The sequence below is a fragment of the Zootoca vivipara genome, chromosome 14, assembly GCF_965207765.1.
Source record: "Zootoca vivipara chromosome 14, rZooViv2.hap1.1, whole genome shotgun sequence".
Taxonomy (NCBI): domain Eukaryota; kingdom Metazoa; phylum Chordata; class Lepidosauria; order Squamata; family Lacertidae; genus Zootoca; species Zootoca vivipara.
In genome coordinates, this window is record NC_142597.1 from 21,378,061 (window position 1) to 21,393,517 (window position 15,457).

At 45.3% G+C, this 15,457-nt stretch overlaps 1 protein-coding gene across 1 annotated transcript; it reads left to right on the forward strand.

The window, feature by feature from the left end:
• Positions 1–1,291: 1,291 nt before the first annotated feature.
• RNF26 (ring finger protein 26) lies at positions 1,292–7,511 on the forward strand. The gene has a single exon (XM_035140111.3). It carries the CDS (start codon positions 2,320–2,322, stop codon positions 3,823–3,825), a length of 1,506 nt encoding a protein of 501 aa, XP_034996002.1. The 5' UTR covers positions 1,292–2,319; the 3' UTR covers positions 3,826–7,511.
• The last annotated feature ends 7,946 nt before the right edge of the window (positions 7,512–15,457 follow it).

Below are 15,457 nucleotides of genomic sequence, written 5' to 3' on the forward strand. Positions count from 1 at the left end.
CAGAACAGGTTTTATGACCCTAAGTACTGAACAAGCATTATTTTTAAAAGAAAGAAAAGGTGATCAGTGCAACCCCTCATGGTGGGCCAACAACCAAGCATATATGCTTGCCCTTGTAGCTAAAGCACCTCTGTCACAGGTAAACAGCACCCAGACATTGCAGGTGTGTGTGTATATATATAGGGCTGTTGATGTGAGAAAGGAAGCATAATATGTGGTGGTGAACAAAGAATAGCCTTCAAACTGAATTAGGTTATCAGGTGTCCTGAGGTTCAGAGTACAGAATTTGAGTCCTCAAGGGTAGTCCTTGAGGGTGGAAAATAGAGAACTGCTTGGGGAAGAAAGCTCATGCCGTTCTTAATGTGGTATAGGCAATTGACAGGGATGCGGGTGGCGCTGTGGTCTAAACCACTGAGCCTCTTGGGCTTGCTGATCAGAAGACCGGCAGTTCAAATCCCCGCGACGGGGTGAGCTCCCGTTGCTCTGTCCCAGCTCCTGCCAACCTAGCAGTTCAAAAGCATGCCAGTGCAAGTAGATAAATAGGTACCGCTACAGCGGGAAGGTAAACAGCGTTTCCATGCGCTCTGGCACTCGTCACTAGCGCACAGTCCTCCGTGCGCCAGTAGCGGTTTAGTCATGCTGGGCACATGACCTGGAAAACTGTTTGTGGTCAAACACCAGCTCTCTTGGCCTGGAAGCGAGATGAGCGCCACATCCCCAAAGTCACCTTTGACTGGACTTAACCATCCAGGGGTCCTTTACCTTTTACCTTATAGGCAATTGACAGGATTCCTTCTTCACTTTTTAAAATGCTACAACCCCCCCCCCAAAAAAAGTGTGTGGGGCGGGGAAATGAGCTCCTTCCTTCGGTTTGCAAGCTGAGCTCCTTTCCTGAAATCTCACCTCAGATTTTAAATAACAAAAGTCTTTTGTCTACACTTGCCCCCCCCCCGCGCCTTTCAAATGAGGGGGAGAATCCCTACAAGAAAAAAGGCGGGAAAATTATACTCCCAGTCACAATACAGTAATACCGTACACTCTCCTTTTAAACCTAGGACCCCGCCCACCACAGAATCACGTGACCTACTAACAGTCGGGCAGCGTCCGTCCTCCTCCCTCCTACTATTATCCTCCGACTGTATTGGGGCGGGGCTGCCCCCTCAACGGCCTCGGCAAAGCCACGCCCCCTCGGCACTCTCCGTCAACCGCCCAGTGGCGTTTTTCAAAACTCTCCAATCGTGGCACGGAGGCGAAAAACAACAACAACGACGAGCAAATCATGCGCTGGACGGTTCAACGTCCGTCGGGTTCCCCTGGGTTGATTGGCTGCGGAGCGTTGGCCCCGCCTACCAAAATGGCGGCGCCCATCAGCGCGAAGGTAAGAGCTTCGGATGCAGCGGCGAGTGGGAACGATTGCTAGACTTAACGGGATCGATCTCCCCACCTTCCTTATTCCGCTGCTTGCAAGTAAGAGAGGGGGACGCAAGAAGGTGGCAACGGTTGTCAAGGCGAGGAGTGGATGCTACGGAGGGAGACCCACCCGGTCTGGGCTCCAGTTCCCTAAGCTGACTTCAGAGACCTTCAAGGAGCCCCCCAGGGGGAGGGGATTTCACTGGAGCCTTCCGTCCCCTCCCCCCTCCCCTGCATGCGTCCCTAGTACACTAGCGGGCATGTCCTAACTTGCCTTCCCCCGTCTACTGTGTTCCACGCATTTTCGCCACAGCGGATTGATAAGAATCTCGTCTGATGGGGGTCTGCCTTATTTTCCCCATGCAAATAAAAACACACTCGCTTCTACCCCTTTTGCTGACAGCATAATCCTGAAATAAAAAGCTCAGCAGGAAGAAAGAAGCTCTCACTTGTAGCATGTGGGGACATTTGCTTAGATCTCAATAACTCTTGAGTGAAGTGAGACTACAGGTATTATTTTTTTGTCAAGTGAGTGATTTAGGAGCCAGACCTGCTCCCTTTGGAAAATGGAACTGTTGCTACCTGGTCTGAAATAAATACTTTGTATATTCGAATTGGAGAGAAAAGCAACAAAAACAACTCTTCTTCCAAATTGAGCATTCCTACAAATTTTATAAGAAGGGATTAAGCCTCAAAGGACAAGGGAGCATTGATGTTTGTCTTCAGTGCACTTTCCATTTTGATGCCAAAACAGTCCCTTATTTCATAAAACACTGAAATACAGTACGTAAAAATCCATTCCTAGGATACTGGGACCTCTCCTTTCAGTCTTTTGGGAAGCGGTGCAGCTCCCGTCAGTGGCAATCAAACTCTTGTCAGTCCAATTATTCCTATTTTTGCCAGCTCTCCATGTGGAGCTCCGCTATGGATCTAGTGTTTCTGGTTATCAATGGTGTGGGAATGATTTTGGACCTCTTGGTTGTCTTGCTGGATGTCAACTTCTTCCTCTTTTCCACACTAGTGTCCTTCCTCGTCTGGCTCATTGCATTTGTTTATAGCCTCCCCAATACCTTGGTTGCTTGTGTGATCCACTGCTGGAATGGGATTACGTTATCCTTGCTATGCATAGCCGAAGCATTGTATTATTTGACTCTGGGCTCTGTGCACACCATCATCAACATGCTGCGGGGCTTCTTCTCCAGCATGGAGAGCTTGAAAGTAGTGGGCCACCTGTTCACCCACCTGACACTTAAAAGCAAAGATATTATGCACCGTGGTTTCTGGAACCTGGTTGGATCCGGCCAGTCACTTCTCAGGCAAGTGTGTGAAGTGTGTGCCATCATCATGAGCCTTGTGGCTTACTTCGTCAACAGCATCATCAACATCTGCCTCATCGGAACCCAGAACCTTTTCTCTCTGGGACTGGCCCTGTGGGAAACTGTTGTTGGCCCCTTTCTGAGGGTCACCGATATTTTTGCAGCTTTTGTTGCACGGCTGTCCAGCAGTGCCATTGCTATGGCCATCCTCCTGTGGACTCCCTGCCAGTTGGCGTTTGATCTGCTGGCCTCTGTGAGCAAGCTGCTGCTTAATGTTTTCTTCCTCAACCTCTATGGTTTGATGTTGCTGTCTGTGATTCTTGCCACCAGCATCTTAATCCTCAACCCTCAGCTGACGTGGACACTGGCAAGCCAAATGTCTGGCTATTTGAACACCATGCCTTCTTACCAGCGCCTGCTCAGAGACATGCGTCGCCTGTATCAGATTGTACTCTTGTCATTGGAGATGGTCTTGAGCTCGCAAGCTTGGCGCAGGTTAGCTGACTGGAGCCTCCAGATGGCTAGCTGGAACAGAGGTGGCAGGGGAGGAAACCACCATGTGGAACAAGAGCAACAGCTTTTGCTTGAGGACAACCAAGAAAGGCCAGGAGGACCTGCTGTAGTTCAGGGACCAGCTCCTCCCGGAGCAACTCATCCAAGAAGACAAGGGCCACCTGTGACCAATCAGCAAGCTGTACCCCGTGCCCGCCAAACATGGCAGGCAGCAGCTCGAGGCAGCAGGAACCAGCACAGAACAGAAGATGATCTGGAATCAACTACACAACGGAGTCTGCAGTCAGGGCAGCACTTGCAGCCTCCTAGTGAAGGACCAAGCACATCACATGCCAAACCTGGAACAAAAGAGCAGCTTAATACTCTGGAGGACGACGATGACCCATGGCTTCTTCTGAAAGAACAAGAAGAGCGGAAGAAATGTGTCATCTGCCAGGACCAAACAAAGACAGTTTTGCTACTTCCCTGCCGGCATCTTTGCCTCTGCCAGCAATGCACTGAAATCCTGCTGCAGCAGGCCATATACCAGCGCAACTGCCCACTCTGCCGGCAGATGATCCTGCAGACTCTCAATGTCTACCTGTGACCTATGTGGAGGGGATAGCTTTTTCCACATTCCTTCAAGCTTTCCATTGGCCAAAGCATGTGGGGCTGCTGGCATTTTGGACCTGCTGTTTTCTATGGCAGCTGGTTGACAGCAGCTTTATGCTGATCGTTGATATTGGCAATGGCTACCCTTTTTTTTATTTCCAAAGAACTATTGCAGTCAGTGCAACTTGGAAAATACTGTGGATGGTTTCTATGCACCTCTGTTTTCATTTTCTTGTTTCTGCCACTAGCCGATCACAGTAATCATCTAGAACTTTGCTGTTGCTAAAGATGTTGAGCCATCATGTTGAATATACAAAAGTGTGGCTTAAAAAAACAACTGGTAACATGTCAGCCAGAAGCTGATAAGTAATTAAGGTAGATTTCTGGTAAGGAGCTACCTGTTGCAAAGAGAGCAGATTTTTGGGGGGTTTCCTATAACTTAGCATGTAAACAACAACAACCCTTAGCAGGCTTGTTTGGTAAACACTTGGGGGAATATGTTAATCCTTCCTCCATTCTTTTATTGGGGGTATGAAACAATATTCTCACCCCAGCATTTCTTTCTAGACTACAGCTCCTGTAATCCCTGACCATCAGCCATGCTGATGTCTGGAGAGCCATAAGTTTCCCACCTATGTTCTAATAGTGAGACTTCAGCAACCTGAAACTGACCAGAAGGCCAGTTTTATGGTTCTCTTCAGAATATTGTCTAGTTACCTTAACATGTATTTGTGCATTCTGTAGTAGGAAAGTTCATACTTCCAAGCACTGGTGTGTAGATTTCTGACAGGTGCTATACATAGAAAGGCTCACTAATTTAGCTTGCACTTTTAAAAACCATGCACCACAGAATCCCTACTTTCAAGACGTACTTCCCAATACCCGGTGAGCATCTTTTTGATGTGTAATTTTGAAAGAGCTGTGGCAGCACTGTCATTTCCCACCCCCCTCCAGGTTTTCTGTGCTCATTTGTTTCAAGACTTCATATAAAAAGCAAGCTGGACACCAAATGTGCAGCTGTGGAGCACAGAGACACCACACACTAGCAAGCTGAAGTCAGGATTCTCTTGTCTCTGCTGGCATGTAACTTCCACAGGTCACCTATGCAAAACTATTACATTCCAGCTTTGTTGCACAACTGATTGATTGATATATATTTTCACTCTTTGGGGTCCAGCTGGGGAAAGCTGATGTAACCAAATATAGTCGTAACAAGTGGCAAGCCTCTTATCAACAGTGCTGGAGACTGAATGGTTTGACTCCAGGCCCTGTTAAGTCTGGTGTGGACTGATAATACGATAAAGCTTTTTATGGCTACTTGTCTGGGTAAGATTCAAACAGGGTGGTGACCTCAGTAAGAAAGCCTGGCTCTGGATCTGATCGCTTAAATCCAGAAGACTAAACCAGTCTCCCAGGTGCTAGTAACATTCGTTCTAGAAGGAAAATCACAAAAGCAGGAAGGGACATAGGCTAGAGTGGTTTGTTTTGACTGTTGCACGTGGCATAAGAGTAACCTCTGGGCTCCCTTTTTTCCAGATCTAGTCAGAAAGCATCCATAGCTCTGCTTCTTGGAAATTGGGCACGAGAGCAAATCCAAAAGCATAGAAAACTCAGTGAATAGCTGCTGCTAATCTTCATCTCTCCTGTGTCTAAAATGTGGAGCTGAGAAAGACAGATAGTGGTTTACTCACCTCACCTGCTACCCTGACCAGAGCCATCTGGTTTCTTGAATGTTTAAACTGGGGAAAAGAAAGCTGAGAGATAGAGATATGAAACCCTGACAGGTTTTATATTTGTGGTGTTCTTTTGAGTTTTCTAAATTATTGAAAGCTGTTCCTAGTCATAAATGGAGTGCTGCACCTGGGCCAGAGAGATTTTTGCAACCTTGTTGAAGCTGTGGCATAACATGGCTTGATCCTGACTGTATAAAAGCACCCGATATCAGCGTCCTTCGCAGAATAGTTTTAATAGCATTAGAATGTGGCTGGCACCCTGGTCCTAAGTGTTTGCTTTGAAATATGCCCTGTTGATTTTAATAGCACTTCCCAGTGAATATCTCTTTGTAACAGATGAGGTCCACAGCTGAAAGGTCAGGGTGTCATGAATTCCACCATCGTGACCTTAAGCAGCACCCTTTGCAGCAGACTTGAGCAACGCATCCAGGAGACCTTGCCTTTTGTAACACTGCTCAAAGCCCTCTGGGAAGGTTGTTCAACCCTCACCCCCAAATGCTTCAGGGGCTAAACTTCACTTTGCAAAATGAGAATGAAGACTGGAATCTCAAAGCGGATTTTCCCGTCCTGAAAACTAGAGTGTCTACCTTGTTGAAACACATTGTCTGCTAAGTCACTTGCTAAGATTTTATGACACTTGGTTTGAATGTTGTGGGGGTGCACAGTGTGGGGGTTGCAAAATCAGAATTTTTCAGTTGCATTGTAAAAACGGGACTGTTTTAAACCCTCCCAAATTGTGGAGTTTTTTTTTTAAATTTGGAAAGTCTTCTTCATTATGTTTTTAATTTTCTTTTAATTCTGAACCTTGCAGTTAAATCTGCACAGTGCTGCTGAATCGTAACAGAGTATTTGCCAAGTTCATTGGTTTTGAGGGAGAGCTGTGGCACCCCCCTGAATGATATGATGTACTCTCGTGTAAAGCCAAAGGTTTGGTAGCTGAAAAATGGATTTGAGCAAATGCTAAACTGAGTGCCTTAATGATGGCAGGTCAGAAAGGAAGACAGTGCTGAAGGCAAGCTAGCTATAAAGCTAACAAACTCAAGTCAGTTTGTGATTGTGTGTGTATGTGTGTATGTGCATTTACATGGGATCAAAGAGAGTTTATATAATCAGTTGTACTATGGTTTGGATCTAGACAGTCAACATGTGTTACAAGGTAGTAGGACAGACCCTGCAACTTCTGGCTGCCGATGGGTGGTTCTATTTTTGTAATCCTCTACATAACAAAACTTTCTACAAGTTAAAATCAAAGTAGCACATCAGAGAGGCGTTCTTTGTCACCCTGCTTCTTCTTATTTGCAAGTAGAAAGCTAATGTTAACAAATTATTATTATTGTTATTTATTTGGAGGGGAGCATTCAGTAATGTGAACCTCCCCACCTGCAGTCTGAATCAGTACAGTGCTCTAGTTCTGCAAGCTTAGACCAGAGTTTACATGCACTGATTTGTACTGAGCAACTAAAAAAATGTGCAAGTTGGAGAGCAACCTAGTTTAAAATAATATGTGATTTCTCTAACCACCCCACCTCCCAAAATCTGTATCTGAGGAGTTTTATTCCAGTCTTTCTAAGCAGTTAGATGTGTAGAAGTGCACATTTTGCAATTTTTGGGGGGGTGGAGGATGGAGAATGGAGCAGGAGCAGAAATGTATGGTGTTACAGCAAAGGCCTGCCTACTGTCCTGTGGAGCTAGTTGCTCACTCCTGATCTGTGCCTTGTTCAAACTGCTGCCCACTCTCACAAACCTTCTGAGTGTTACTTTATAAGAAGATGAAGAAGACGTGCAATTGCCTTTTATCCAGCACCTGGTCTGTTGTCTCCTCTTGCAGTTGCCCTTCTTGCTGCCTCTGGAGGGGCCTTTTGGTTTGCTTATGTGGTAATGGCAAAGTCTATTCTTTGCACTATGTAAATGATTGTTTGCAAATTAAAAGGAACCATTTTTCACAAAATCAGCTCTTCCCACTGTTCTTTTTAAATGATTTTATTTTAAAAAGGAAGGAACTCGAGGCCGCTCCTTTTTGTTTATTCCATTTACGTTTTCTGGGCTGACATGTCACCGAAAGAGCCTAGTGGCTTTGGTGGAACTGAAGAATCTAGATACAAATCCCACACAGAGCCACTGAGTGGCCTTAGGTAAGTTATTATCTCAGCTTCAGTTCCCCAGCTACATGATACGGTTGAAATGAAACCTTCCACAGGCAATGCAACCACACTTTTATTTCCCCCAACTTTGAGGACTAGTAATTTAACACAAATCACTTGGGTAGCATTTTCTACATAATAAACCAGCTTCTGTGTGAAAGTCTAAATGAATGAGGTTTCTGAAGACGTCCAGAACTTATTGAGAGCAAGTCTTATCTTGGGTAGCGTTCTGCAGTCGGTATTTTCCAACTCTAGATTTAATCCTTCAGTCTGAGGTTGGCTCCTTATCTGCATTCTGACTTGGGGCTGCTGTGAGTTAAAATTCCAGCAACCACTTCTGCAAAGGAAAGCCCCTTTTGAGGCACAGCTGAAATCTTGCCAGGCCAGATCATTGTGGTCTCTCTGGCAGCCACTGTGATTCCCTTCATGAAGTTCAGCCAAGAAAGCGAAACCTAAATTGAGTGACTCTCTCACCCTGGAATCCTCCACTATAGGATGAGAGAGCTAGCTGGATAGGTTTCCAGAGCAAGCTGGGAAAATGCTGATTAAGAATTTAAAGAATGCACCTGGGGTGATGATAGTGGTGTTAACATATATTATGAATGAGCTGTTTCTCTGTTAATAACAGTAAAAGCAATTTACAATCAATAACAACAATGAATACTTAAAAGAGTGTTCAAAGTGCTTTGCAGATGTGGTGGGATGATGTAGCAACCCTGTAAATCAGGTTGGTATCATTCTTCCAAAATTTCAGAGGATGGGGTGAGTGAATGGGCTGAGGCTGAAAGACAAGTGGCATACTTTTATAGCTCAGGGGCAAGTTGCTCATTTTTATTTATTCTGTTTATTGAATTTCTACCCACTTTTCCTCCTAAAGGAGCCTGGGGTGGTGAACATTACACACAGAGACATGTAAGGAGGCCTCAGCTTTTCATGAAAAGCAGCCACAGCTGGCTGTGATTTTTTCTTTTCTTTTCATGCAGAGGTTGTAAATAATGCTTTTCCTGCTGGCTATTTTTCTCCTGGGTTACATGATTCCAGGTGAAAACGCTCACCTAGATAGAATCTAAGGGTTTAGCAGCTTCGGAGGGAAGAAATGGCTGTTGGGAGACAAGCAAGTGGAATGGATGTAGTTCAGTGTCAAGAGTATCAGCTTTGCACGCAGAAGGTCCCAGGTTCAATACTTGGCATCTGGTGGAGCTTGGAAAGACTCCTGACCCTGGAGAGCTGCTGCCGGTTAGTGTAGACAATACTGAGCCAGGTGGACCAATGCTTAACTCTGTATACGACACCTTTCTATGTTCCTATGATATAGTACTCCCTTCTCAGCCTTACCCAACGCAGTGCCCTCCAGATGTTGTTGGACTCAAACTCCCTTCAGCCCTAGTCAGTGATCAGGGGAGATGGGAATTGTAATCCAAAACATCTAGAAGGCTTGAGGGAAGGCTGACATAAACCAATATAAAAGCGACAATAAAAACAATATACTCATCAGCAGGGCAAAAAAAATGGGACTAACTGCTTCTTAGGAAATGGTTTCTGAAATAGAGTGAAAACAGCCACCAGCTGCTTTTGGATCTCCAGTAATGAGGGATCTAGATGGGCTTCTGCAAAGGAATAATTCCAAGGGGTGAATGGGACTGTGGCGAAAGCATAAAAGACTGGATTGTTTAAGGAGACGCATATTGCAACTGGCGCATAATTAGGCTTTCTTAGAACACCACCTTTAACAAAAAATATTCAAAGTTGCTGTGTCTCATGCTTTCAGAAAATGTTTTTTTTTAATGCACAAGCTGTGGAGGTAAGGTTTTCCCTTATTCTGTTGTGATGTAAAGAATAGGTAAATTGTAATGGCGATGCAGAGTACAGAAACCTGATACAGACAGGCTTTGTGGTTTTACAAAAGAAATGGAAACGTTTTTACCAGTTGAAAAGTTGCATACATGAAGATCAGTAACAGGCAAGACAGTCCCTGACCTCAGGCTTGCTTGCTATCAAGGCAGCCCTGTTTAGGGAAGCTTTTAATGTTTGATGGATTTCTGTATTTTAATGTTTGATGGATCTCTGTATTTTAGAATTTCTGTTTTGTTGGAAGCCGCCCAGAGTGGCTGGGGGAACCCGGCCAGATGGGCGGGGTATAAATAATAAATTATTATTATTATTATTATAAAGCAGAACCCAAAAGGAAAAAGGGATAAGGAGGGAAGAAGAAAGAAAGAGAGAGATAGAAAGAGAGAGAAAGAAAGAAAAGGAAAGCTCAGACCAGGCATAGGCAAACTCGGCCCTCCATATGTTTTGGGACTACAACTCCCATCATCCCTAGCTAACAGGACCAGTGGTCAGGGATTATGGGAATTGTAGTCTCAAAACAGCTGGATGGCTGAGTTTGCCTATGCCTGGCCCAGACCTTTAAAATCTCAAAAGTTCTCAGAATAACTAGCTTGACTGGAAAGAGCTCAGGGAGAGGAGGAGCTGATGGAGTGGGGTTTGCTGCCTTGTCTCATCAATTCCTCTTGCAATTAGGTGGTGGCTGAGGGGGTCTCTTCCCTCCTTCCTTTCCAGTTTCACCCTCCTCTCCATAGCTTCTTTGTTTTCTGTTACTCCAGTCCTTGCTGAAATAAAGACCAATCTAAATGAAAACCCAAATATTGCAACCACAGGGAAATTTTTTTTTTAAACCATTTAGGAAAAAACACAACTTCAGATATGTGCAGAATATTTTTTTAAAAAAATACTGGGGTGAAAGTTGTTGCTATAAAAAAAATAGAACTGAGCACCATTAAAAAAAAACCTTCATGATATATCTTGTCCCCACATCAGAGATAATTCATTAGCTGTTTGTGATGGGACAAAGGTTTGCCCTTTCAAAACAATTACGCACACATGCATATTCCTTACACAGCCGTGTGTATGTGCTGATCTGGTGCTGAGATAGCAGCTATGTGGAAATTTCCTAAGGAAGGCCAAGTAGGGCTGAGAGAGACAGCAGGTCTTGTTTATCCACACAGAATCATTAGCCCTGCTCCATGAGAGGGGACACGATAAGCTAAGAAACCCTTGAGGGGGGAGGGGAACCCAAGAAAATCTTGGGACACATCACAGCACGCTACACCAACCTTGCAATCTCCATATGTTGTTGGTCTCCAGCTCCCATCAGCTGCAGCGAGCATAGTCCATGGTCAGGGATGATGGGAGTTTGAGTCCTAACAGTAGGTAGAATTGGGCACCCCTTTCCAAAGTGTAGGGAAAGAGCATCATCGCTTATGTCGTCAGGAAAGTGAAGCACAGACTGACGTTATAATTCCCTATTAGACGGTAGTAAGAATGGTATCCTTTGGACCAATCTGGTCCTTGAGCCAGTGGCTTAGCCCAGCTTCTGCTCGTGTACACAAAAATCTGTCTCTGTGATAAAAGAATCAGATAAAGCCAGTCTGGTTGGAGAGCAGCTGCTCCCTTGAAAGCTCTGAAGGAGCAACAACAACAACAACAACAACAAACCCAGCAAGGAGTTTATCTGTAGATCAGAGCACATTTGTAACTTTCTTGTAATGCACATGCCCAATGTTCTTCCACCCTGGTTTGCACGCGACAGGGCTGTTGGAAGCGATTTTGTCCTGGACGTTTTCTCCCTTCTCTCCCTGCTTCTCCCCCTATCTGAGCTGAACGTGAGGAAACTGCCCCCTGCAGCCATGAAAAGCAAGAGACAGCCCTTGGTCACTGGTATCTCTGAAAGAATCAAGTAAGCCAGTGTTTCCCAACCTTGGGCCTCCAGCTGTTTTCGGACTACAATTCCCATCATTCCTGACCACTGGTCTTGCTAGCTAGGGATGATGGGAGTTGTAGTCCAAAAACAGCTGGTGGCCCAAGGTTGGGAAATGCTGAAGTAAGCAGGTGACGGGAAGGAGCTCTGGCTGAAATCTTGGAGAGCCACTGGCACTGCCAGTTACAGTGGGTCATACTGGGCTAGATTTATAAATTGTCTGACCCATTCAAAAGTATCTTCCTGTGATGTCCCAGAGGCAAAAAGAACAGGGCAACTGAAGGTCTGCTCTGATAGATTGAATGGAGCGGCCTTTCTATTATTCCTCGTCAGGAATAATTTCCCATTGTAAATGCAACACAAAATGCTAATTCAGGCAGAGTGATTGTGCTCTTTCCTGCATGCATGTTCATCACCTAGTGGCTATAAAAAAGCATTAGACAATGTGTGAAGGAGCTCTCTCATATATTGCAACATGAGGGTGGGCGGGCACAAATCACTTAATATTTGGTTCACACGTGCAGCTGCTCAGTCGCCATGACAGCAAATCAAGGGATCTACACGGCCACCCTTAGATCCTCAGGGAAATGTGGTCTAAGTAAGGGTAATCTGGAAAAATGCTTCCCCTCTCCATTCGTTCTATAAAGCCATTTCCGTCCATGTTCAGAACACATTCCTCTTTCCTGCCCAGCTGGAGAGCACATTGTGTAGATGGTGGGGAATGGAGTTTAGATCTCACGTACAGATAGTTTTGCTTCTCTCCATCCCTCCCAATCACACTCTATTTATAAACTCGCCTAGAAAAAAGCTCCAGTCTCAGTGGAATTTTTCTTCTTCATATCTTCTTAAAACTGGTGGGAACAAGGGACTGCAAGAAGAGCTTCAAAACAATGTGCCGTTATCTGATTTGGCAACCGCTCACGTGCAACTTCTCCCAAGTGGCACGGACCAAACAAAATCCATCTCTTCCATGGCGATCCCTGCTTGGACTTCCCAGGGCTCGCCAAAAGGGCACAATTCCAAGAACCAGCATGGTAGGAAACATGGATCAAGGGGCAAGTGGACAAGGTGCAAGATGTACCTGATGAGAATTTCCCCTTTAAAAAGAAGAAGAAGAAGTAGTAAAGAAAACTGGGAAGGAGGGAACACAAGAGATTCAGAATAGAACTATGGTGGTTTAACTCCTCTCCCTGCATTATTTTCCCAGTGTAAGTTTCTCCTTTCGGTGTTTCGCACACCCTGGCCACATGCATAAGGTGCATGGCTTACCCAAATATCGCTGGAAACTGTTATTTATTGAAGGTTCTGGGAATACGGAAAGTGGAAAGTGTGGAGGAGAAACCCAATAACATATTTTTGTGAACTTGAAAGGTAAAAGATGCATCAACCCAGAAGCTTCTCATTTCTAAATGGAGCAAAAAGGGAGGAAGGAGAAGTGGATTGTGGCTGTTCATATGACTTTGACACAAATGAATCTTTACTGCAATGGGGAACAAATGACTCACTCAATTCTGGGGGTGAGGAGAAGGCTGGATGAACGGATAATGACGCTCACTGTTGACCGAAGTCCCTTCTGTTGCTCAGCCATGACTGTCCCACCAGTCAGACAGAAGCAAGGACCTACAGGATTGCACCCGAGGCAACTTGTGACACTTGTGATTCAACAATGTGGTTCTCCAAAGTCTGGCCCATGAAGAGAAGGATGCAATTCCCAAATGCTCATAAAAGTCCCACAGCCCCCCCCCTTGCTAAAACTCATTGTGATGTTCTGTGCACCAGAGAAAGCAGAATGATACAGCCTTCTGCATTGTGGGTTTGCCCATAGGCAGTGCAGTTTACACACTGCTTAGCTGTTACGCAGAGAGAAAGGCAACTTCATCTAGAACAAAAAGAGCTATGTGTCATGTAGCCATAAGGTTTTGGGTTTTTTCCTCAACAGGAAAAGCTGAGAGCCCTCCTTAGCTATCACCAGTGCTTTATAATCATAATGATAATAATAATAATACCCTGCCCATCTGGCCAGGCCCCCCAGCCATTCTGGGTGGCTTCTAGTAGAATATAAAAAATAATAAAATGTAAAAAACTTCCCAATACACTGCTGCCTTCAGATTTCTTCCTAAAGTTGTGTAGTCCTTTATCTCCTTGACATCTTCAACACTAAGGTAGCCTTGAGTCCCCAGATGTTGTTGGACTACAACTCCCATCATTCTTAGCTAGCAGGACTATGGCCAGGGATGATGGTAGTTGTGGTCCAACAACATTGGGAGACCCAAGTTTGAGGCTACAGTTGTGTGTGTGTGTGTGTGTGTGTGTGTGTGTGTGTGTGTGTGTGCCCATGACACTTTTCTAAGTTCAGGGCGGGGATGATCTCATGGCTTCATCACTGGGTGAGATATTTTTTACGGTGACACAGGCTAGGGCCATGGTTCCCAAACATTGTTTCCCCACACAAACCACTTGAAAATTGCTGAGTGTCTTGGTTTCTCTGCCTGTTGCAGCAACATCTGGTGCAGGGGGCTGGACTAGATGACCCTTGGAAGTACCTGCCAACTCTACAATTCTACAGTTCTGTGAATTATAATGTGCTGTGCTACAAGCGGTACGATTTTTAATTGTATTTCTGCAGACATGCTGCAGACCACCTGAACCAAGCTCACAGACCACCTGTGCTTCATGGACCACAGATTGGGAACCCCTGGGCTCAGGCCTTCTCTGTGGTGGCACCCCAACTGTGGAAAGCACTCCCCCTGGAAACATGACCAGCCCCCTAGGCATTTTGCCTAGGCATTCATGGGATGCAATTAACAGATTGTGGATATGAAAATGTTCCATGGTTGACTCCATAGGTGACTTTAGGATGCCCAAGTCTGCTTTCTTCTTATCCTGTTTTTTGTTGGAACTGTTTCATAATTCTGCATTTATTTGTTTCTACATTTAAACTGACTTGTAATCTGATTTTGGGATGCAAGAGAGGTTGAAAATACAATTAGAATATGAACATAACATAACCAAAGGTATTTCACTTTTTGTTAAAGTGGACTGTTTCAATGCTTAGCTGCTTTTCAGCATCAAAAATATGAGGACAGCCTTTGTAGAGAGGTTGGGATTCTTCCCTGGTTGTGTTCTGTTGGCAGACAGGCAACTTCCTCAGAGACTTGAGACTGTTGGCAGAGCGTGAGACCCTTAATCTCAGAGTTTGAACCCCACATTGGGCAAAAAGATTCCTGCGTCGCAGAGGGTTGGACTCTGCAATTCTATGATTTTGTGTCCAGAAATAAGGATGCTAACAGTGGCCTTGGAGGTAGCTTTCCCCATCCCTTGATCTCAACCTCCCTCCCCGTGTTATTGGAAAAGCTCCCTTTGATGTGAGCTAAACCAAAGACTGATTTATCCCCCTAAGCCTATCTCTTTCTCCCCCCCCCTACTCCCCACATCTGCTTCCTTTGTCTGGCCAAATCTGAGCCCAGTGCTGTGGGGGGTAAGATCAGACGACAACTTTAATGAGGACGGTGATTCCCCCTGTTAATTTCTCTCTCTCCTGCTGGCCACTTGGAGATGGACCGCAGAGAAGGATTCCCTGTGGACTGGCTGTGGGGCTTCTTCCCAGGTGTCCCTCTTATGTATAAATTAAGCGGACCCCCAATCCAACCGCAAGCTAGGAAATGAGTTAATGAGTCTGTATGCAGCCAGACATCAAGCAGCTGAGCCATTAGGCTTAAGGCAAGGAGTCAAAGTCATTTGCAAAGCAGCACACGGGTGTAAACATACAGCTTAGCTTCCTTGTGCGTCTGCTAAGGCTGTAGTGGCCTCCAAGGCTGGGGAAAAGGAGACTAGGGCGAGGGCTTAGGGCAGCCATATGCAACTCAAAGCCAACGTCTGCACCCATCTAAGTGCAGTCTGCTGATTTATCTTTTTCTTTTATGTTGTTTGGCTGTCCAAGGAGCCATTAGACTGACGTGGGTGGTGTGGTGGTCTAAACCAGTGTTTCTCAAC